Source organism: Cibotium barometz, chromosome 13, assembly GCF_041138505.1.
Source record: "Cibotium barometz isolate CiBa-2024 chromosome 13, ASM4113850v1, whole genome shotgun sequence".
NCBI lineage: Eukaryota > Viridiplantae > Streptophyta > Polypodiopsida > Cyatheales > Cibotiaceae > Cibotium > Cibotium barometz.
Genome location: NC_141058.1, coordinates 45,070,676 through 45,094,784, shown reverse-complemented (window position 1 = coordinate 45,094,784; position 24,109 = coordinate 45,070,676). Strand labels below are relative to the sequence as shown.

At 46.5% G+C, this 24,109-nt stretch overlaps 1 protein-coding gene across 1 annotated transcript in view; it reads right to left on the bottom strand.

Moving 5' to 3' along the window:
* Positions 1 to 521: 521 nt before the first annotated feature.
* LOC147632730 (uncharacterized) overlaps positions 522 to 24,109 on the bottom strand; it is a 43,007-nt gene continuing 19,419 nt past the window's right edge. The window contains exons 2-6 of the mRNA XM_086807568.1: positions 10,011 to 10,262; positions 9,513 to 9,848; positions 9,252 to 9,416; positions 1,473 to 1,556; positions 522 to 1,392 (exon numbers count right to left, since the gene is read on the bottom strand). Of these exons, the coding sequence (XP_086663694.1) occupies positions 1,273 to 1,392; positions 1,473 to 1,556; positions 9,252 to 9,416; positions 9,513 to 9,848; positions 10,011 to 10,262 (957 nt within the window). The 3' untranslated portion in view covers positions 522 to 1,272. The remainder of the gene's footprint in view (positions 1,393 to 1,472; positions 1,557 to 9,251; positions 9,417 to 9,512; positions 9,849 to 10,010; positions 10,263 to 24,109) is intronic.

Below are 24,109 nucleotides of genomic sequence, written 5' to 3'. Positions count from 1 at the left end.
GAGAGGGTAACGGAGAGGCTGCAGTTGACGAGGGGGGTGGATGAGGAAGAGGGAGTGTGAATGAATGCGAGAGCAGATTAGGGAGAGGTGCGAGGAAGTTGACAAGAGGGTGAGTGAAGGAGAGGGAGAGAGTGGTGGCAGAGGTTGCGAGGGAGGATGAGGGAAAGGCTGCAGTTGAGAGCAGGTCACAAGAGGGAGGTGTCGCCATTGAGAGGAGAGGGGGGTGGTTTTATAGGGGCAGGAGGGGGCTGGGGTGCGTGAGCATGAGAGAGAGAGTCAAGGAGGAGGGAAGCTGCATGGGCTGGCCTGTGGAAGAAGACAAGAGGGAGATGGGGGAGGGGAGTCCAAGCACCGCTGAGAAGGAGACGAGGGAGATTAATGTGGGGGGTGGGGTGGGGGGTGGTCGGCAAGGCGCTTCCCTCTTTTTACGAAAAAAGATATATATATAAATATATATAAAGGTGGGAGGGGAGGTTCTCTTGCAAGAAGCCAGGCAGAGAAAATATACATTGGGATTTTACAGCCACAAATGATTCCTTTAAAAGAGTGTTCACTACATGTCCTGTTACTTTTAACCACTCACAAATTATGCTTACATGACAAGCAGTCCTGGTGCTGTTCTTTTATAGTCCCTCTTTGATTACTATACAATCTCTCACAAGATGTGTAAATTGCTACCACTGGATCTACTTGCCAATTAAGGAAGGACACTGCAACTAGACATGGTGCAAGTAAACCTGAGTCACCAACCAGCACATTGAGGAACAATCCAGTCTATGCATACCTGCAACCATATCCTGTTTCCAGTGGCACTAGACATACTATTCTTGTGATTTTTCGTAAATTAAATAGGCCCATAATCTTCACATTGCCTAATGCGGGTGTTTCCCTTTTTTTCTTTAAAATAATGCCATGAGAATTAACCTGAATAGACTGACAGTTAAAATCTTCTACAATTCTTTGCCTACACGATTTGGCCTCCGTAGGTATAGTGTTATAATGCATAGAGGCGGCAGTCAGCAACCATGGTTTCAGGATATAATCTACTAAAAAAATGCAAGCTAATGTCTGATGTGCGAAGTCTCCATGTATAAGTAAAATCTCCGTTTCAACCACTACCATGCGGCTCTCAAAATTTCTGCATGAATGTTGACAAGAGGTTTTTGCTGCTCTGAGAGTGAGGCTCATCTCATTGTCACTGAATCAAGGCATCCAAGATGTTGCCTCAATGTTTACCAAGTTTCAAGGCACAGCGTGTTGACACGCCACTCTCTATGTACGCAATGTGTTCAGCAGCACCCCAGCCATCACAAGAACAGCAGAACCTTGTAAATAAGCACGCCCTTCACTCTTGTCCACACGAACAATGATATTGCCTCCACGTTCTGAGGCCTGCAAAAATGTATAATGAATGCAGACATGTAATGGTGTGACGAGGCTGATGTGCTCAAAGAAAAAGAAACGAAACTTACTTGGAAAGCTCTTAGGGTTGTTTTGCCAAGCCGTTCAGCCCAAAAAGGACCCAGAGCACAGTGTGCACTCCCAGTCACTGGATCCTGCATCGGGAAAACAATAAATATAGAAGCGTAAAACACTGACCAGACACATCAAGGCAGGGTCCAAATGAAGTCATGCCATACATTTATTGCAGGTAATCAAACCATGTAGTGAAAGTGAGGTGGTGGTTGTACATGTTGTAAGGAATCCCACTTGTGTTGCATGCGTTAGGCCTCATGATGCTATGGCTACTGAGGCTGTACAGAGGTGGGCCCTCCCAGCAGGATAAGGTGCAGCAGAAGCAAGCAACCCCCGAGCAGACACTCCACAGTCGGCCAAGAAGGAGAGACAGCTGGCATAGGGGGTCTCACTCCCTTTGCACCCTTCTCACATAACCACTGAGAACGGGTACTTGCATTTATCTCAGGATATCTCTGCAGAACACACAGCAAGCAAATATTGTGGGTCAGTTGGCCCAACCTGCCAAAGGGGTCCCACATCACCGACTTCCCCCTCTACAAAATGAGGGCCACCAGGCCAGTAGACCCACCCAGACTTTGGCACAAGGAGCCAGTCTCCACCTCTTCCAGGAAGGCTTCTTGCCCACACATCCTCCTCCCTAGACACCTCCACCACCCCCCTGTTAGCATTCATCTCCCGTCTGTACCATACTGTACTGTAGGGAGTGAGGGTCTGTGATGTGGGTGTGCCCGCCCGCGGGAGGAGTCCCCATTTTTTCCTTTTGTTCCCAGTTTTGTAGGCACATCGTGGGGGCTGTTTTTTCTCTTTGGTCAGCCTGTAGGAGGCGACTGGCCAGGAGGGGCCCGACTAGGGGCTGGCCAACAGGGCCATGCTGGCTGACCAGACCATGCCTGGTCGTGGGCCAGCCAACCAGCTTATGCATGGTCATGGGGATCTACTGTATATATAGCAGAGTTTTACAGCACTTCTCCTCTCTTGCACTTCTGCATTTTCTGCTCTCAGTTCTTGGTCTCATTTCTGCTGCTAATTGGAGAGTGTTCAGGCCGTACGGGACATAGAGAAGCGGATAGAAGGAGGGCGTCGGTGCTGGACAGCCACCCTGCAAGAAATTTCAGCCGGTGTCTAGAATCCACTCCCGAGTATCCCGTGAGACCAACTGCCTCCCTGCTCGAAGAAGATGAAGCTTTGGTGAAGACCGTTCGGGCTGACAAAGGAGGGGTGTTCTCTTCCAATGCTTTTGTGCGGTTTTGTGTGAAGAATGACATCAAGTAGGAGCTGGCCAATACTGGGTCTCCTTTAGAGAATGGAGTGGTTGAGCGAAAGAACCGGACTGTGGTGGAGATGGCAAGGACGATATTGGAGCATCGCGACCTTCCTCGTCCACTTTGGGGAGAGGCTATGCCTACGGCTGTCCATATCCTCAACCGATCTCCAACGACTGCAGTGCCTAAGGTGACTCCATTTGAGACCTATTTTTTGGCAAGAAACCAAATGTGTCCCATTTCCGTGTTTTTGGGAGTGATGCCTATGTACACATTCCAAAGAAGCAGAGGGGGAAGCTTGACTCCAAGTCCCAGAAGCTTGTTTTTGTGGGATATAACTCTCTTTCCAAAGGCTATAGGTTATATGACCCAAAGCGGAATGAGGTTGTCAGCAAAGATGTTGTCTTTGATGAGCATGTTCTAGCTTCCACTGTTGAGGAGCCACCATTTATTGGAGAGCCAAATGAGTATGACGATGAGTCGGGCTATTGTTCCCACTAGCCAGCCTCAGTCAGCAAGAGAGGTTGATCCCGAGGTTGGAGATTTGCCACCGCAATAGCAAGAAGCTCCGCGTTCTATTCAGGTACCGAAGTGGTGTGAGAGTGGTGTGACGGAGTATCCCTCCGAGTGGACCACAAAGGATGGACCTCGACAATCGCACAGAGTTCATGACAAAAGTCAGTCAGAGTAGCATTTACAGGTAAATTACGCCTTGATGTCTCGTATCATTCGGGACAAAGAGCCTACTTCAGTTAAGGAAGCTCTTTCCCAAGAAACTTGGAGGAAAGCCATGAAAGTGGAACTAGATGCCATAGAGAAGAAAGGGACTTGGGAGTTGGTTCCGAGATCGTCGAAACGTGGTTTACAGGTTGCAAAAGGCCTTGTATGGTTTGAAACAGGCTCCCAGGGCTTGGAACCAGAAGATTGATGCTTTCTTTTAGAGACAGGGGTTCCAGAGATCAGTTGCAGATCCAAACTTGTATCTCTTTCTTGAACGCGGTATGGTCACATTGATTATCCTCTATGTGGATGATCTTGTCCTCTTCGAGATTTGCCACACCTAAAGGGGGTTCTTCGTTTTTCAGTAGCGGTATGTTCATGAGTTACTAGAGGCCTTTGGGATGGAGAACTGCAAGCCTATTTCATCTCCGATGGACCCAAATACCAAATTTATTGTACATGATCCTTGTGAGCAGGTTGATGCTTCTCTATATCGGAAACTTGTCAATTCATTGATTTGGTTGCTGAACACCAGGTTGGACTTGAGTTTTCTAGTGGGGCTATTGAGCTCATTTATGTAGACACCTTTGAAGACTCATTGGGATGCAAGGTTGCGGATCTTGCGGTATCTAAAGGGTGCTCTTTTATGACACTGGATGGGGGGTCGAAGGACCGAGTTAGTCTCCGAGGTTGGAGTGACTCTGATCAGGGAGAAGATTTAGACACGAGTAGATCTACTTCAGAATACGGTTTTACCCTTGGCTCGGGAGCGATTTCTTGGAGCAACAAGAAGCAGCCAACTGTTGCCTTGTCTTCCATCGAGATTGAGTATCGGGCTGCTTGTGGTGCTGCTTTTTTGGTGGTGTGGCTCAGGAGGTTACTTGACGAGATTGGGCTTACGCAGAAGGAGCCCACGGTCATCCAGTGCAACAACCAGAGCTGTATAACTATTGCTCGGAACCCGGTCTTCCATGCCCCGACCAAGCATATAGAGATACAATATCACTTTGTTCGAGAGAAGATTGGTGACACCTTGCTAGCCTTTTGTTCGACGGAGGACAATGCGGCGGACCTCTTCACGAAGCCTCTTCCTCAACAGATGCTCCATCAGCACTCCAACTCACTGGGACTGGTTTCACATCCAAGAGCTGGGAGGGGATGTTAGCATTCATATACCTAGATGAATCCAGGAACATACCCAAATTCACCTTATAAGAAAGTGCAATTTATAACCTCATGGTAGTCATCCACAAGACAATAAACCATCAACTCCATCATGCATAGTATGGACTAGATACTATGGCATCCCCACAAACGTCATCACTGCCCAAAGAAAAAACAGACCCACGGCATGCCTACAAAACTGGAAACAAAAGGGAAAAAATGGGGACTCCTCCCGCGGGCAGCCCCACCCACACCATAGGCCCTCACTCCCTACAGTACAGTGTGGTACAGATAGGAGATGAATGCTAACATCCCCGGAGCTCTGACAGAAACTCAATACACAGACCTTTGTATGAATGTATGCTGTGTGTGCGTGGGAGCATATATCGATACCAAGTTCTACACCCACTACTCTCTAGTCAGCCTGTAGGAGGCAATTGGCCAAGAGGGACCGACTAGGGGCTGGCCAACAGGGCCATGCTAGCCGAGCAGGCCATGCCTAGTCGTGGGCCAGCCGACCAGCTTATGCATGGTTGTGGGGCCCTATAGGGGGCTGTCAGCCTGTTTAGACAAGGCCGACTGGCTGTCCCTTGTCATATAATATATGGCCACTTGCCCCCCCCCCAACACATTGTACCAGATCTACTGTGTATTTAGCAAAGTTTTACATCACTTCTCCTCTCTTGCACTTCTGTGTTTTCTGCCCTCAGTTCTTGGTCTCATTTCCACTGCACATTCAGACACCCCTCCTCCCACGTCAATCTCTTCACCAACAAATTTCTCTTCCTTCCAAAACATCACCCCCCCCCACCCACCACAAAAAAAAAAAACTACTGGGTGCCCCTCCAGTTCAGTGTTTCTCAAAGCCAATAGAAATTATCATTGCCTCCTCTCGATCTCAGCCCTGTCCCTTAAGTCCCCCAATGGCCCCTCAGAGACCCTAGGACACCTGATGGGTTATGCCTTCTTCACGAGCCTTCCTGTAGAGACCACCTCCTATGTGGAGGAGGTGGCCTCCCTCCTCAGATGTGTAGTTTTACATCCCAACCCACCCTTTCTGATGTTGGAGCTTCTGTCTTCTCCTTTCCATTGAGCACAGTCCCTGACATGAAGTGGGAGAGAGCTTTGGTGGACAACGTTATTAAGATTAGGGTTAAGGCTTAACAAGGCATGGGGACCTAGAGGGTTCACATGAGGTCTAGATTTGCTATCGGCTTATAAATAATAGCCAAGGGTTAATTACAGCCATTATGGCTAAAAAGCTTATAAATAAAGCAAGGGCCAATAATAGTAGGGTTATTGCTAAATCAGTGACCTTGGGGGCATTATAGGTATCCAGATTCCAAGAGGCAGGCAAGAGAGCTGCAGCCTGTCGGGGGCATGCAAGACCTCAGGGCCATGGAGTTGCGAGCGGGTGGTTTGGCCTAGTGGTATGGAATGCCCAATTGGGGTCATCTAGGCTTGGCAAGCTTGCGACAATCTGGCCTCCAGCTCCGGGGTGGTTTGAGGCATCGAAGCTATGACTGGGTGGTGAGTCACTAGCCACAATCTATCACGGGCATGCAAGGCATACGATGTTGGGTCTATGAAACCTCCTGCACGGTTAATCTGGTATGCAATCAAACCCTAGTCCTCAGGGGGTTCTACATCAGATGATCCTTGGTTAGGTCATGTGACCCCCTTTCAGCTGCTCACACACCCCTCCTTTGGCCACCCATGAATACCCCCGGCTGCCTCAACTCTGGCCGCCTTCTAGAAAAAGAAACCAGCCTATGGGTGCCTAGTTTCATGGCTGCTATGGGATGCTAGTCAACTACCAAAGGGCCGTACCCTTGTGCATCAGGTGGGTTTGTCCTGGGGTTTTAGGCACCAAACAGCCTGGTGTCCAGCCTGCAAATCTCATACTTTTTCACCGTCTTCTGTCCCTTGCACATCCATGCAGAGAAAGCACTTGGCTTTCTTGCCAAATCAGCCCACATGAGGGTACTATCTGTACAACCTCCATGCCTCAAGTTCAATGACTTATCAGATTGGCTCCGATACTACCAATGTAGGGTCATGTTCATGAGCGGCAGAGAAGGGGTATGTGGATGGCCAGAAGGAAGTGTCCAGAAGGTGCATAGGGCTGGCCAGTCATGGATGATGGGGGCCAGTCAGAGAAAGACAGCTGCGCAGTGAAACGCACAGCCTGAAAAAGCAGACCAAGCCAAGAAGCAGACCAAGCCAAGAAGCAGTGCCAGGCTGATGCGGGAAGGGCCACTGTGGTGTCAGGAGCGTGTGCATCTGTACAGTCTAGCGCAGGCAGCATGGGCAACCATGCGGGTAGCGTAGGCAGCACGGGAAGGTGTACAGGCAGCTCGGGCAGGCCTAATTAGTGCACAATGAGAGAGAAAGAGAGAAATGAAATGAAATGAAATGTTATATTAACGTCTTCAAAAGGCCATAATGACCTATGAGACCAAAAGTTACATCATGGTGGATCTGATACAATGAGAGAGAGAGCAAGAGCTTTTTTTGTGCATGCTAACTTCTAAGGGTGGCGCAGCCGGCCAAGAATATGGCAGCTAGCTTTATTATATATAAAAAAGCAGGTATCCTCCATATATGGCTTGGGCAACCACTTTCAAGTTTAAAAAAAAGGGGACAGTCCATTGTTTAAGAAAAAAAGCGCGTTGGTTATAAAAAAGAGGGGCGCCCTATTAGGGGCAGTTTTTTTTTCGTAATAGAAGATATATTACCAAAATTACTTTACAAATGGCCACATGGCCGCCATGTGATGTACTAGCTTTCCCTCACTAATTACTCCAAACCACAGGTGTAGCTCGGAGTACCCTCATCCAATATATAGCCGTGTCATTCTCCACCAAATGAGCTGACTGCAAGGAAGAGACTTACCACAATAGTAGCCCTTTTATACAACCTATGTGAGCTGTAATACGAACTTTTGCATCAAATATGAAGGCATTCCTAGCTAACCGAAAATATTAGGGGCAGTTATTTTTAAAGCCTCTGCTTTTTCTTTTGCGCTCTCTTTAGAAAACAAGTATAAGCCTCATACTTGACTATCAAAGCAATACAAACACAAGACGACTCTCGGACAATTTCCTCTCTACGGTGTGTCTTTTCCAAGCAAGCTTCACCACACTCTTCTCGAACCTAATTTTCTTCTCGAACCTTTCACTTTACCTCAGCCCGTAACCTTTCTACCACCACTTTTCTCCAAGTAAGCATGCAAGTTTAGTGTGCAGTGGAGATATACGTAGTCGGTGGGCAGTCGTTCCATGGAGTCAATTGGCAATAACGATGTAGCATCCGTCAACAATAATGACTTTGAGCACGTAAAACCACCACGTTGGCTTGAACTCTACCCTCTGTCAGCTCTGATACTAGAAGATGGTCGGAAAAGCACGGTCTAGGATCCTGTGAGGGAGGATAGTGCTAAGTCCGACGTTCACGGGCACTCCCTCTTTCCACCAAACAACAATCATTTGGTTGTCAAGTGGTGTCAGAAGGCTCATGATATGTGGGATTCGAGCAAGATTACACACCTATTGGTGGTTCCACAAGTGGATTAATAGTCTCGACTCCACAGCTCTTAGTCATGATGAGAAAATTTTTAGGTACTTTTGTAAAAACCCCTTGTTAATGAAATTTAATTTTCAAGGTCCCTTTGTGATTGCTGATAGTGATGGAATCTTTTTTTGAAATGCTCTCACCCTTTCTCCGTGAATGGAAGGGTAGCAGGCGATCTTGTCAGGATTGAGATAGCCCAAGATGTCGTGTCAAGCAGTCTTGTGGTAATAATCGTGTCAAGCAGTCTTGTGGTAATAATCATAACAGAGGCTGCCAAGGTTTCCGGATGGCTAGTAGATGGCTAGTTGGTCCTAACTACGTGAAAGCCAGGGTTCTAGAAGGAACTAACACCAGACAATCGTTTCGTAACTAGCTTTGACTCAAACATGGAAAAAGTGCAAGTCTGATCGCATTTTTCATCCTTGATTTTGCCGCTAACACTCTAAATTGACCTAAGGTTTTACCTTGGTGTTTAGGGGGAAATTCGGTTGCTTCAAGACTGAGTTGTGGGGAGGAAAGTTGGCCATTCCATCCATGCCCGTATGCTTAATGGGGGTTTTATGTGGGGTGTGGCGTGGGATGCCAATCTGGGACACTCTATGCTTTGGCATAGTTAACCTCCGGTACGAGTAAGGTGTAGTGCTAGTTTGTGAAAGATAACAGCTCTTCTTGGTTGACTGAGCATGGCATATCACCGGAAGGTGACAAGCTTTATGATTCATCACACACTCTCTCATGATGGCCAAATGATATTATTGTGTTTCGATACAAGAGGCAGCCTCAAGTGTACATGAGAGAGAGAAGGAGTTTGAAACTTCTTAGTCTAGAACTTAGTGCCTAAGACCAATTGGCGGATCCATGGTCTTAGTCTCTTTCTTCTTCTGCCATGGTGTTCATAGAGGTATCCCTAAGCTTTGCCTCCCAAAATACTTTTTATAAAATACTAAATATGGCCCTAGTTTCTCTTGAGCAAAAAACCAGTTTATGGATTTCTAGGCATCCTAGAATTCCAAAGCATGCACACAATAACAATCTTTCACAATAGATACTCACCTCAAAAATACCACCTTTAGGGCAAAAAAACCTAGACACAAAATCCAGTCCAGTATCCTTTTCCGCACAAGCAGTCACTATTACACCACCTCTGCCACTAAAATTCAACATATTTGAAAACTGGGGTTGAAGCTGTTCAATCTCTTTGCTGCTGGAAACCTCTACCTGGCAAAGCAGTGGGAGTTGTCCATTATCAAAATTGAAATTATAAAATATCTCTTAACTTATTTGAGGGGTTAACTTGCTATACAGGATGCTTACTAGATAATCGCCCAAACTGGTTTTCCCAATCCACACAATTTTAACCCCCCCTAATGCAGTTGAGACGATTTCAGCCTCTGCATCATCACATTTTGTAGATGAAACAAGCGGGAAATCAAGCTCCACCACACCCACTCCAATTGGGAGCTTTTTTTTCGTATTTAAATCTTCTGATTTATCTTCATTTTCAATGGCTTCATTGTCATTGTACCCAGAAACCTTCCTGGCCTTCAAGACTCCAGACTTTGTATGGAACACAATTGTGTCACCTTCAGCTATTCCAGAAGAAAACAGGAGGTGTGCAGAAGCAAGAGTTGCATGTCCACACAAATTCACCTGATTGACAAACCAATTCACCCTCTAAATCTTGAGAAGAAAACAGGACATCTCCAAAAGCACAAAACTACACATATACTATTACACTAAATCGAACGGTAACATACAATTGACTCTAAAAGGAGTGAAAAGGCTGGCATGCAACTTGAATTCAATACCTACCTCAACTTTGGGAGTGAACCATCGAAGATCGAATTCATCCACAGCAACTGTGTTGGTTTCCAAAGACTCTTCAACTTTCTTTTTAAAGACCAAAGGTTTTTTCTTGCCCGAACTTCTTTTCATAAGAAAGGCAGTCTCTGATAGATTGAATTCCTTTGCTACAAGCTGCAACCATTGGTCATCTCTCTTCAAGGGGAGGTAGCACACCGCTGCCGGGTTTCCCGCAAACGGTCGATCAGTGAAGGCATTTATCTTCAACAAGCAGTTTACATTTTGGGATCAACAAAACAATAAATGCAAACTTGCAAGTTTTATAAATTTTCTAGGAGCTAATTAATTAAGAGGGTCACTCGCATATTAAATGAAGGTTACTCTACAAAAAGGACCTGATGACAATTCAGTCCAAAAAAGCCAAAGGGAAGAGACCAACAATCCCAAAGTCCCCTCCAAAAGTGGTGAAGGAGCCTCCAAAGAGGTACTTGAAAACAAATGAAGATCAACCTGAATCTAGTGAACAAGCTTCAAAGCATGTCTTGAGGAAAGAAAGACAAAGAGGTATCTGACTTTAGCATTAATTGCAAATTTATTGAAAAATCTCGAACCAATCTCTTATGTAGAAGCATGTCAAAGTAAAAAATGGAAAGAAGCAATGGATGAGGATTACAAATCCATCCTTAAGAATGATACATGGAAGTTTGTCCCATTACCAAAAGGAAAGAAAACAATTAGAACTAAATGGGTTTACAAGCTTAAGTACAAATCAGATGGTGGCATTGACAAACACAAGAAAAGCAAGGTTAGTAGCAAAAGGATATGTTCAAAAAGAAGGCATTGAATATGAAAAAACTTTTGCTCCGACTATTAAAATGAACACAATTTGAACTGTTCATGTCATTGCCACATTATATAATTGGGATGTTGTTCAAATGGATGTAAAGAGTGCATTTCTTAATGGCTTTCTTGAAGAAGAAGTTTACATTCAACAACCAATGGGTTATGTGGTAAAAGAAAAAGAATATCTTGTTGGAATTTGAAGCTTTATATGTGTAAATCAGCCCTTTGCAAGTGTGTGTGTGTGAACCACCTCTTAGTGTGTGTTAAGTGTAGCTATGTACACTGACTCGCCTCTGTGCAAAGCCGTCTTTGCTGACTGTGCAGTGCCGTCTATGCTTCTGTGCACTTGCTTCTTGCACCTTCGCACACGTGAGTCTGCGTGTCTCTCTGCTATGCGTGTACAGGAGTTCGCTACTCGTGTTGGTGTTTTGACGTGTCCTGTTTCCCCTCTGTCAAGCCCTGTTGCACCCTGACGCCTTCATGCTTCCCTACTTCCGACCAGCACTTGTTTCTATTTTTTCCCTCTGCCCAGCTCCAGCTCTTCGATTTTCTTCTCTGTATAACCCTGTGTGTGTGCGCACGCGCGTGTGCAGTGAACAGTTTGTATCTCTTTAGTGCATGGTTCAGCATGGCTTCTTCTCCAGACCAAATGGCTTCAGATGAGAATGTGAATATCAAGGTTTATCATCATGCTCACAAGAATGATGAACACAGGAACAAGGTTCTCTGTGGTGAGCTTGGCAAATCTCTCCAAGAGTTATCTTCTGACAAACGTTTTGTTCATGATATGCTGATTGATGACTTTGTGGCCAATAAAAAGGATTGGCAATTGCCAGATCCTAATTTCCGATTTGATATTCATCTCCCTTTAGTGGTCTAACCACTGAAGAAATTCTCAAAAAATGCTACGGTGGTTTTCTTCCTGGGCAAGATGCCTCTCGACTGAGGTGGCACAATGGATAAAATCAAACTTGCAAGAAATGTAGTTGATGGTGTGTACTGGGCTGCCAAAAGATTTTATGAGTAAAGAACCTAAATACAAAGTAGCTTTGCTGGAACAGTCACCTCTCATGTTTGGCACTCAATTGGTTCATGTATTGCCATGGTCGGCGAATAAGGACTATGAAAGTGTCATTAAGCATAAATGCTCAAGGTGGGTCATAGCGAAGCATTTCCCAAAACATTTCCGTGAACATTTGCCTATGTTGGCTGCTTCATATTGGGTAAGGTCATTTGTCCTCCTCAACCTGTTGAAGATGGAAATCGTTTTATGAGTCTCTGGGATACAATTAGACCTATTGTTCCCTCGGTCTCTATTGAAATAAAATGTACTGACAATAGACAACTTGGGATTGGTCGCCGCAACTATGAGCTTATTCGGCACTTTTTTTGGTGCATGCTTTAAATGTAAATAGTTTGGGCATATTTCCAATAAATGTACTGCTGTCATTCATAAACCACCAAGTGTGGCCAACCTCTGATGGCGCCAGTTTCACTTTCTAATTCTACTGCAAATGCCATTCATGTGTCGTCCTCTTCTACTTTGGCTAATCAGCAAGAAAAACTAAATCTTACATGCACACCCGTGCCATGGCTATTCATTTGCATGTACAGTCTTCATCCCTGACTAATCCGGCAATTAGGACAGCATATAGTCGTTGTCTTCGTCATCAACATCATTAGCATCATCACCGGCATCAAGGAGGGTCTATGAGTGTTACGACCCTGTGTTTTTCTCTGGACAGTATGCAGGTGTGCACGGGGACATGGTGGACAGTGTGAATGGCATCAGGTGGGAGTGAAGATGGCAGCCCATGTGTGGATAACCCCATGTGTGAAAGGGGACAAAGGAATTTTAGCTCTGAAGGTTTTTATTTAAAAACCTTTAAAGTCATTTTTTAAGCCCTTTATTAAAGAAACGTGGCCCTTATGCTATATTTGGGGCCACGTGTGCTTTTTGGGCAGAAAAAGCAGGAGGCGCCTTACTCTTGTGGGATGCGCATGTGCTTTTTGGGAAAAGGAGGAAGGCTGGCGGGCAGCGCATGAGAGAGGAAAGCTTTTCTGAAAATAAGGCATACAAGCTGGTTGCAGGGCTGCTCCTCGCTTCCTCTTGCCTTTGGAAGGACTGTAGGCGGGCAGCGCTGAATTCAGGCCTGGAAAAACAGCTAGAGGGAGCTCTGCGCTGCTGGTCACAGGTGACTTTCTGGAAGGGCTGCAGGCGGGCCGTACGACTGAGGCTTCAGGGGCAGCCTAATACTCCTTTACGCATGCTTTTAGGAGATTGAAGCTGGCTGCTGTGCTGCGCTACAGGGCAGAGACACGGGCCAACTTTTCTCTCTCTCTCTCTCTCCCTTTCCCTCTGCTGAAGAGTAGACAAGGGCTGGTCTCTCTTGATACAAAGGTGGACAGTGGTTGGTTTTCCATGAACATAGACATCATGTCGATGGCGTTCATCAGATGGAACTTTCAGCCTTTCTATGCTTTGATTCAGGACTGTTTTGGGACAGTTTATGGGCTGTTTTTGTTTGGTCGCAAATTCAGCCATGTGCTTGGGTTTTTGGCTGCAAGTACAGGTCATGTGGTTATGTTTCTTGGCATGGGAGTGATGCAAGCTCGCATGGCTGCGTGCTCATGGAGCAGATTGTGTTCTTCCTGCTAGAAAGGAACAGTGGGACCTACAGCTATGGGCATCTCTATGTTGCCAGATGTTTCATGAGGGAACAGGTAACTAGATGTATGCCGTTGTTGGCGAGGAAACATGTTTTTGGGTTTCTCCAGGAGATAGGTCACATGCAGGCAGAAGGCACAGGAGTGGACACATGTTTGGTACAGCCTTGCTACTGATAGGACTAGGGACAGGGAATCCATGACAGAGATGGATAGTACCCTTGGATGGTAGAGAGGGTTTGTACAGGTGTGTCAACTGTATGGTATGCTGTGCTGTGATGCGAGTTCTCTTTTGAGAGACAGTTTGGGAGTCTGTGTTGTGATGCAGAAGCACTGGATGTGTCAGGGTGTGATGCTGTTCATAGTGTGAGAGGCTATGGATGGTTGTGGCAGCCTTGATCATGGGAGAAAGCTTCTGTATGCAGACTCAGTGTGAGAGAGTCTTTTGATATGAACAATGGCTGGACTTGTTTGTGGATGCCGTGTGGACAAGAAGCCAGATGCAGATTCTTTGCAGGCTTCAGGAGTTCTATTGGGACGGTTGAGTTCCCAGCCTTATATTGTAATCAAAGCTCTTAAAATCAATTAAAGAAATACCGCAAGGGGCGCCACTGCGATTTGGGGCCAATCGGTGTCCGTGTACTATTTTGCAGGAGCATTCTAGCTCCCCCTGTTTGTTTTCCTTTTCTAGGTCCTCAATGGTGTTGAAGTGTTTTATGTGCAAATGTTTGTTCCACCGCCCTTTGCTTTACTGAAGGCCGGTTTACAAGGTTCCGTTGCCGGGACACATCGTCGACTTTCTCAAGGAGGCGAGCTCGTGGTTGTCTCATGAGAGTCACATCAAAAGCTTCAACATGAGGAAAGTGAAAAGGAAGTGCAGGACACACTACAGGATTTTGTGTCTTTGCTTATATGAGGTGAAGAGCAAAAGCTGAAGATGAAGTTCAGGAGAAAAGACACCAAGAACAAGAAGTAGTCGGCCAGGAACAAGAAGCAGTTGAAGTGTTATGGTGCAGGAGATGCGTTGAAGGCTATGGCTTTCGACAGTTTGTCACCGGTGGTATCTTCATAGAGGCTTCATGGGTTCGGAAGACAGTTTCCTTCTATGTTTAGCAGTGGTGATCTACTATGCTTCATCGAGGACTTGTGCTTATCACTTGGGTGGAGTGCAAGCAGGTTTTGGGTGCCTGAGGATGTATCAGATGAGGCTCAGATGGAAGTGGAGGAACTTGACGAGGTTCTTATTCCTGAGCATATACTGGCACATTAGGTACAGGGTAAAGTTTCCGTCGCTATCCTGTGAAGTTCAAGAGCTGTTCACTGATGGATACGAAGTGGATGGAGGAGGTTCACTGATGGATGCGAAGTGGATGGAGGAGGGTGACTTAGCAGATTCACCTCAGGAGTTGCAGCTTTATCTTGATGCCTATGAGTTGGAGTCGACTCTTGTTACGGCTCATTCAGGTTCAGCAGAGCATAGGTCTGGAGCATTGCCTGATGCTCAAGAGGGGGGTAGCACCTCCGCTCCCTTGTTACAGACAGGCTCAGTTGTTATCTAGGAGTCGCTTGGTGACATGTTTGTATTCACCCGAAGGTACTGAGGCTGACAGTACATCTGCTTATGGGACTTCTATGATATTGTGTACTAGTCACAGGAGATGGTGGTTGAGTATGGTTCACAGTCGCGCGCACCTGGAATTCTAACTGCAACTATGGATAACTCTATGGAGGACATAAGTCTTGCGAGCAGTCCTAGAGTTGGTTTGGTTCATGGAAATATGGATCGAACTTTATTTGTGCATGTATGCATACACTTTTTGAGGTAGAGGTATTTTTGTATTCTGGGTGCCATTGGATCCTGGTACCATTGAGAATACATTGGGAAATACTCTGCATTGTGTCATGTGCTGCATGTATGTTGGTATGATACATCAAGTGCTTTATTATGTTCATGGATGCACTATTGGGTGTAACTCCTGCGGGATAGCCATGAAACATATGTGGGAAAGTACTTAGTGGATGTAGTGTTTGGATGCATTGAGTGCTTGCATATGCTCATGTTGTACCATCAGTCCTGGGTCCTGCAGGATGCCCATGGGCGTAAGGCTTGCGAGCAGCCCTCAGACTGTTACTTTGGAGTAGGTAGAGCATTTTGAGGAGCATATTGTTTGCGAATGCATGTATGTGTCATGCATATGTTTGTCATATGTAAAATGACGCATGGTTTGTTTTTGGCTAACATAGTTAACGTGTTTCCATTTGGTTTTAGACTTTTGCTGTAGGTTCTGAAGGAACAAGCAAGAGGACAGTGTGGCTTATTGTGCAGGATGATTATTTTATCACCCAGATGCATTGGAAGGCCATTGTTTTTGCCATATGGGGTATCTTTGCTCATGAGATGCTTTACTGTGCCATTGAGTGCAATCGAGGACGCTTGCCATTTTTCAAGAGGGGGGTATGTTACGACCCTGTGTTTTTCTCTGGACAGTATGCAGGTGTGCACGGGGACATGGTGGACAGTGTGAATGGCATCAGGTGGGAGTGAAGATGGCAGCCCATGTGTGGATAACCCCATGTGTGAAAGGGGACAAAGGAATTTTAGCTCTGAAGGTTTAAAAACCTTTAAAGTCATTTTTTAAGCCCTTTATTAAAGAAACGTGGCCCTTATGCTATATTTGGGGCCACGTGTGCTTTTTGGGCAGAAAAAGCAGGAGGCGCCTTACTCTTGTGGGATGCGCATGTGCTTTTTGGGAAAAGGAGGAAGGCTGGCGGGCAGCGCATGAGAGAGGAAAGCTTTTCTGAAAATAAGGCATACAAGCTGGTTGCAGGGCTGCTCCTCGCTTCCTCTTGCCTTTGGAAGGACTGTAGGTGGGCAGCGCTGAATTCAGGCCTGGAAAAACAGCTAGAGGGAGCTCTGCGCTGCTGGTCACAGGTGACTTTCTGGAAGGGCTGCAGGCGGGCCGTACGACTGAGGCTTCAGGGGCAGCCTAATACTCCTTTACGCATGCTTTTAGGAGATTGAAGCTGGCTGCTGTGCTGCGCTACAGGGCAGAGACACGGGCCAACTTTTCTCTCTCTCTCTCTCTCCCTTTCCCTCTGCTGAAGAGTAGACAAGGGCTGGTCTCTCTTGATACAAAGGTGGACAGTGGTTGGTTTTCCATGAACATAGACATCATGTCGATGGCGTTCATCAGATGGAACTTTCAGCCTTTCTATGCTTTGATTCAGGACTGTTTTGGGACAGTTTATGGGCTGTTTTTGATTGGTCGCAAATTCAGCCATGTGCTTGGGTTTTTGGCTGCAAGTACAGGTCATGTGGTTATGTTTCTTGGCATGGGAGTGATGCAAGCTCGCATGGCTGCGTGCTCATGGAGCAGATTGTGTTCTTCCTGCTAGAAAGGAACAGTGGGACCTACAGCTATGGGCATCTCTATGTTGCCAGATGTTTCATGAGGGAACAGGTAACTAGATGTATGCCGTTGTTGGCGAGGAAACATGTTTTTGGGTTTCTCCAGGAGATAGGTCACATGCAGGCAGAAGGTACAGGAGTGGACACATGTTTGGTACAGCCTTGCTACTGATAGGACTAGGGACAGGGAATCCATGACAGAGATGGATAGTACCCTTGGATGGTAGAGAGGGTTTGTACAGGTGTGTCAACTGTATGGTATGCTGTGCTGTGATGCGAGTTCTCTTTTGAGAGACAGTTTGGGAGTCTGTGTTGTGATGCAGAAGCACTGGATGTGTCAGGGTGTGATGCTGTTCATAGTGTGAGAGGCTATGGATGGTTGTGGCAGCCTTGATCATGAGAGAAAGCTTCTGTATGCAGACTCAGTGTGAGAGAGTCTTTTGATATGAACAATGGCTGGACTTGTTTGTGGATGCCGTGTGGACAAGAAGCCAGATGCAGATTCTTTGCAGGCTTCAGGAGTTCTATTGGGACGGCTGAGTTCCCAGCCTTATATTGTAATCAAAGCTCTTAAAATCAATTAAAGAAATACCGCAAGGGGCGCCACTGCGATTTGGGGCCAATCGGTGTCCGTGTACTATTTTGCAGGAGCATTCTAGCTCCCCCTGTTTGTTTTCCTTTTCTAGGTCCTCAATGGTGTTGAAGTGTTTTATGTGCAAATGTTTGTTCCACCGCCCTTTGGTTAATCTGAGGCCGGTTTACAATGAGTCAAGTCCACAGCCATCAAGGGCCTCCAACCAACAATCGGCAGCCCATAAAGGATTCAAGCAGCCAGTCGACTAGTGTCAGTGTGAAGGCCAGCACAAGGGGCAACATTGAAGACGACCGCAATATTTTTATCAGAATTTTGATGATTATTTGTCCAAACAACTGGCCCACAACAGCATCTTGTTCTTAATCAAGTTTAGGGTTGTGGATCAATACAACAAAGGCCTTCCACACATGCAACATTGATATCAGAGCATTCACGCTCAGCCCACTAATCATAGTCCCAAGAAAGGTGCACAATTCCAAAGAAGAATGCAGCAAAGTAGCAAATGGAGCGGTATGCAACAGGCAAAGCTAGAGGAAGCATTCCCTGAGGGTATGTATGCATAACCAATACATCATTAAGCTCTCAGATCAGTTCCAAAGGCCTAGCAATAGGCATGATCAGTTCCGGCAAGTGACCCACCATTGTGTTGAGGGTAAGGGAAAAGCAGGCATGGGGACACCAGTTGAACAGATGCTCAGTTCTTCAGCAAGACTTGGAAGTAAAATTCAGGAGTGAAGGTGTTCAAACAAAAAATATCAGTTAAAGTCAAAGTCAGCTAAAGTAGAAGGTCAAAGTCAATAGCAATTCAAAGTCAATAGCAGTCTAGGGAGGAAGGATGACAAAGTGTCCACCTTGTCATCAAGTTTAGCGGAAGGGAATGTCACATGCACGCCCATGCCATGGCTAATCATCTGCATGAACAACCTTAATCCCTTACTAATCCAACAGTTAGGATAGCATATAGTTGTCATCCTCATCATGCTGCCGCACGGTCTTCTATCAATCAAATCTCCATTGCTCACATCTGCAACTTGAGGGTCGAACTCGGCTACGGTCGTAACCCTTCAAAAGGGTCATTCGGTAGAGGATCTACTATCAAAATTTGGAAAACAGAAGGGGAGGGAAGAGGAGATGGAGAAAAAGGACCTGGAAAATGGGTGCGCTCTTCCAGGGCCAAGATATGCGCCTTCTGCTCTTCCAATTCGGTGCTCTGTTCTACGATTGCTCACTTCATCTGCTGGAACATATCATGCACACTCATGTCTGCCGCCCTCGAAGGACTGCCTGGTGCTCTTTGTTCCGAAGTTTGTCGTTCTCTCTCTTCGTCGAAGCTCGCTATAGCGAGAAAATGCACTTCCTTTTTGGACCGAAACTTGACCATCCACTATGCGTGTGGGAGACTTCCAGAGGCTAAAAACCAACCGTCCTTCTAGGGACACGAGTCACACCGAAAGAGGGGCCTGCCCCCATTTACATGCAATGCTACATGCTTCCTACATATGCCTGGCATCTACAAATCAAACACTCAGGTCATCTGACATCATTCCATAGAGAGACTCACAGTACAGACTGACACTGCTTCCTGTGCAGAACAATGCACACCTGACTTCGGATACGTAGAGTGGATCCTGGCTGACTCGTCCCGGACTGGGCTCACCTGGGACCAGTTTCCACTCCAAGTCTTGCACCTTCTTGTTCAGATATATCCACGTGGCATCCAAGTGCGGGATGCACATGACACTCAAAGTGCAATTGCATACACTCACGGGTATAAAGAAGGCTTTATTGCATGTTACAACAATCAACCTATTACATGCTACAAAAGAAGCCATCCAACATTGTGGAAAAAATAACCACAATGAGAAGAACTCCTTTCACAAAAAGGCAGAAGCAAATATCATGGAGGAGATAGAGCTTCCCAGAGAGGAAGCTAATTATTGTCATGATGATTGGGCTTTCTAAAGTCCAAGTTGTATGTTGTTTTTCAATATTGTTGTGCGTTGTTTTCTCTTGTGTGTATGTGACCTATTCTTACGTTGTCTCTACCCTTGGGACCCATGACTAGCATGAGAAACTAGTGTTAGAAGTCATCTCCTGTCCAGTTTTATACACCAGGGCCTTTGTTGTGGGTGTGCCCGCCCTTATGAGGTGTTTTATCATTTTTCCCCACTCTCCGCATTTTTCCCTTATTTTTTCCATTTTTTCTGTGGCTTGGGAGGCAGTTCTAAGTTGGCAGGAGCACTGAGTAGCCGCTGACTGACCCATCAACAAACAGGTAACTGGCCGACTGCCCAACAGCAGTCGTGGACCTCTGTACTGCTGGCCGACTGGGCATATACAGTCGTGGGCTTCATTCAGTGCTGGCCGACTGATGCTACAGTCGTGGAGGCTTTTTCAGCAAGCCGACTGCCCATCTGGGGGCATATAAATAGGCCCCCAGCCCCCATACCATACTTGTATCATATTCGGGATCTTCTTGTGTATATCAGAGCAGAGTTACACGCCTACATCTCTCTCTCTCTTGTGCTGTTTTTTTCTGCATGCGTTTTTGCTCTCGTGTTCCCAGATCTGATCATCATCTCCGCTGCGTATTCTGACATGGTATCAGAGCCCTAGGCTCTAGATAGGTCTTGGGATTTGTGTGAGCAAGAGGGGGGCTGTTTTGTGGCTGATTGGTGGACTGTTTTGGACTGTTCGGGAAGAGGAGAAGCAAGAGGAAGGCAGGCTGATTTGCTGGACAGCCACTTGCAGGTTTTAGTTCTTCTTTGTTCCCACCCACCCACCCTTTTCAGAGTACATCCCCGCAATGGCAGATCTGTTTGAGATGGCCGAGAGATATGTGAAGATCCCGACACTCCCACGTTCCCGGTGGACCGTCAGTTGGACGGGAGCAACTACGGCATATGGAAGGTTATGATGGAATCTGTTCTAGAGTCTTACGACCTCGCTGATTTCGTCGTTGTTGGTGTTCCACGGCCGGAAGTTGAGGAAGGGGAGTTACCGTCAACCCGAAAGGACCGGGAGGCCCATACACAGATGTGGGATCATGTCAACGCCAGGGTCCGTTCGTTTATTTTCCTCAACTGCACACCACAGGTAATCAATCATGTAAAGCATATGACGCTGGCCAGAGGTATATGGCAGCATTTGGCCTCACTTTACAACAGGGTATCGCCCATGAAGAGGATTTCCTTGGAAGTACAGATGCGGGTTATGAGCCTTGCAAAGTCGTCGACGATGCGGGAGCATATTAACAAGCTGCAGGCTCTTCAGCAAGAAGTTCTTCAGGCTGGGAAGGAGATATCGTCAAAGGACATGGCCATAACGTTGCTGTCACATTTGCCCTCTTCGTACTCAGCATTTTACTCGTCTTTGATTACCAGTGGCAGGCTCAGCACCATCACGTGGGAGGAGCTTGTGCCCATGGTCCTGGACCAGGAGGAACGATTCACGAACCCTCCTCAGGGTGGAGGTTCGGAGGCATGGACACCGATGTTTCATTTTCTTCAGGCAAGGAGGAGATTGGAGGATTCTCTGCAACGGATACCCGGGAGTGGATTCTCGATAGTGGTGCTTCCAGGCACATGACTCCTTCCCATTCCGGTTTATAGGATCTTTGCAGGCTTTCTGGTCATATTCTTACTGGGGATACGTCCACTATCCCAGTTCACAGTGAGGACAGGATGGAGATAGTTCCCGATGGCAGAGGGAGGAAGCATTCCTCCCAGGTGTTGTATGTTCCGGCACTTGGTTTTCATCTGTTGTCAGTGCATCAAGTTTGCAAGACTGGCGTACGGGTGAAGTTTGATGAGCTTTTTGTTGCTCTCCGGGACAAAGCAACCAGCCAAGTGGTTTGGGAAGATGGAGTGGAGAATGGAGTTTACAAGCTTATAGCACTCTCTCTCCCAGGTCCTCAGGTTTGTGATGAGTGGCAGTCTGGTAATGGCCACTTAAGTGTGGATACGCTGCAGGTACAGGCTTTCCGAGACCAAATGGTGGATAGCTTACCAGTAGATAGCAGTAGTTGGCAAGAACTTCCCAGTACTGATGTTGGTGGTTCTTGTGTTCGTGAGTCAGAGGAAACTGAACAGGTCACTTATGCTCTAATGTCTCTCGTGTTCGGGACAAAGAACCTCCAGTAGATGAGGATGTTCTTTCCACGGGGACCTTTCGGAAAGCCAGGCAGGTGGCAGGTGATTACTTGCAGAAGGAGGTGGTTTCTCCAGGCTTTGTGGTTCCGGATTCAGAGGGGGTGGTTGACAAGTTTCAAAAGGCCTTGCGTGGTCTTCAGGAGGTTTCCAAGACTTGTTTGTGCACCGTAACAGGTGTTGATCCTTGTGATGCCTCTTTGACTCAGAAGCAGAATGGTTCATTGATCTGGTTGATGGACACCAGATTGGACGAGAGCTTCCTGATGAGGCAGTTGAGCTCATGGTTGCAGATGTCTCTTTGGGAGGCACGATTGCGTTTCCTGTGGTTTTTGCGGCATGCGAAGGATCATGGACTCTTGTACACAGGAGGGGGATTGTTGGATGGAGTCCGACTCCACGGTTGGAGTGACTTCCGGACACGAGGAGATCTACTTCAGGCCCAGGAGCAGTTTTACGGAGCAATAAGAAGCAGTCATCTTTTGCCTTGTCGCGGACAGAGGCAGAGTACCGGGCTGCTTGTGATGCTGCTTGTGAGGTGGTGAGGATGCAGAGGTTGCAATGCAGATTTGGGCTTCCACTGGAGGAATCCATGGTCATCCAGAGGCACTTTGTTCGTGAACAGATCGTTGCTGATGACATCTTGCTAGAGTTCTGTTCGATGGAGGACAGTACAGTGGACCTCTTCACGAAGTCGCTCTCTCAGGATTTGCTCAGGCGGCACCCCAGCTCCCAGTGGTTGGTTTCACAGCCACGAGCTGAGAGGGGGTGTTAGAAGTCATCTCCTGTCCAGTTTTATACACCATGGCCTTTGTTGTGGGTGTGCCCGCCCTTATGAGGTGTTTTATCATTTTTTCCCACTCTCCGCATTTTTCCCTTATTTTTCCCATTTTTTCTGTGGCTTGGGAGGCAGTTCTGATTTGGCAAGAGCACTGAGTAGCTGGCCGACTGACCCATCAGCAAACAGGTAACTAGCCGACTGCCCAACAGCAGTCGTGGACCTCTGTACTGCTGGCCGACTGGAAATATACAGTCGTGGGCTTCATTCAGTGCTGGCCGACTGATGCTACAGTCGTGGAGGCTTTTTCAGCAGGCCGACTGCCCATCTGGGGGCATATAAATAGGCCCCCAGTCCCCATACCATACTTGTATCATATTCAGGATCTTCTTGTGTATTTCAGAGCAAAGTTACACGCCTACATCTCTCTCTCTCTTGTGCTGTTTTTTTCTGCATGCGTTTTTGCTCTGGTGTTCCCAGATCTGGTCATCATCTCCGCTGCGTATTCTGACAACTAGAGCCATGACCCTAGATTTATCCTTGACACATGGAGGAGACATAGCTTCCCAAAGAGGAAGCTAATTATTGTCATGACGATTAGGCTTTCTAAAGTCCAAGTTGTATGTTGTTTTTCAATATTGTTGTGTGTTGTTTTCTCTTGTGTGTAAGTGACCTGAGCCTATATTGTCTCTACCCTTGGGACCCCATGAGACTGGCATGTTAAACTAGAGCCATGACCCTAGATTTATCCTTGAAACACTATGAGGGAATTCCTTGGGGGGGGGGGGAGGTTTGTTGGGAATCAAGGTCTTACCTGTTTATGTGTGTGAACCATCTCCTAGAAGTGGTAATGTGAAAGTGTACTTTGTGTGTGAGCCACCTCTTAGAGGGGTTATGTTGCATGCATAGAAGACTTTGTTGTACTCATCCGCAACCCTAAGCCTAATTAAGAACAAGATGTTGAAATAAACACGATTAAGACAAAGGAGAGAGAAGAAGAGAGAGATAGTCGAAGTCAGGTTTTCTTGTATTTCATATGGTACAAAAAGGTGGTTGATTGACTTTACATGTTTGAGACCCTTGGTCAGCCACATAGGGGTGACCTCTGGCCCTACATGACTTCTATTGATAACTTCTACTGATGAAATGATGACAATACTCAATGTATGACTTGATTAATGACTTCATGCTTATATACTTGATTGGAGTGCTGGTCGGCCAGCAGGATTGTTGTCGGCCAGCTCTTGGACAAGAAAATTATTGCTTTTTCTTCTATAAATGCTGCGCTGACCTCATGTCTTGCCCAAGCTGTTGTCCGACCTTTGATGCCTGGCCGACTGGCTGTTTGGATGTTCCAAATAGCAGCCAACTGCATTGTTGTCACTGCCGACCGGGCATCCATGTCCTCCATGATGATATTGCTGCTAGTGATATAGACGCTGATGTTGATGTTGATGTTGATGTTGATGTTGATGTTGATGTTGATGTTGACCTTGACCTTGACGTTGACGTTGATGTTGATGTTGATGTTGATGTTATCGATCAAATGGTGATGGTGATGGTGATGCTGCTACTACTGATGATGCCCTAAATGTTGTCCTAATCAGGGATTGATGATGTTCATGTGGCAGTAAACATAACACTTTAGAAGATCCAACACAACTGAGT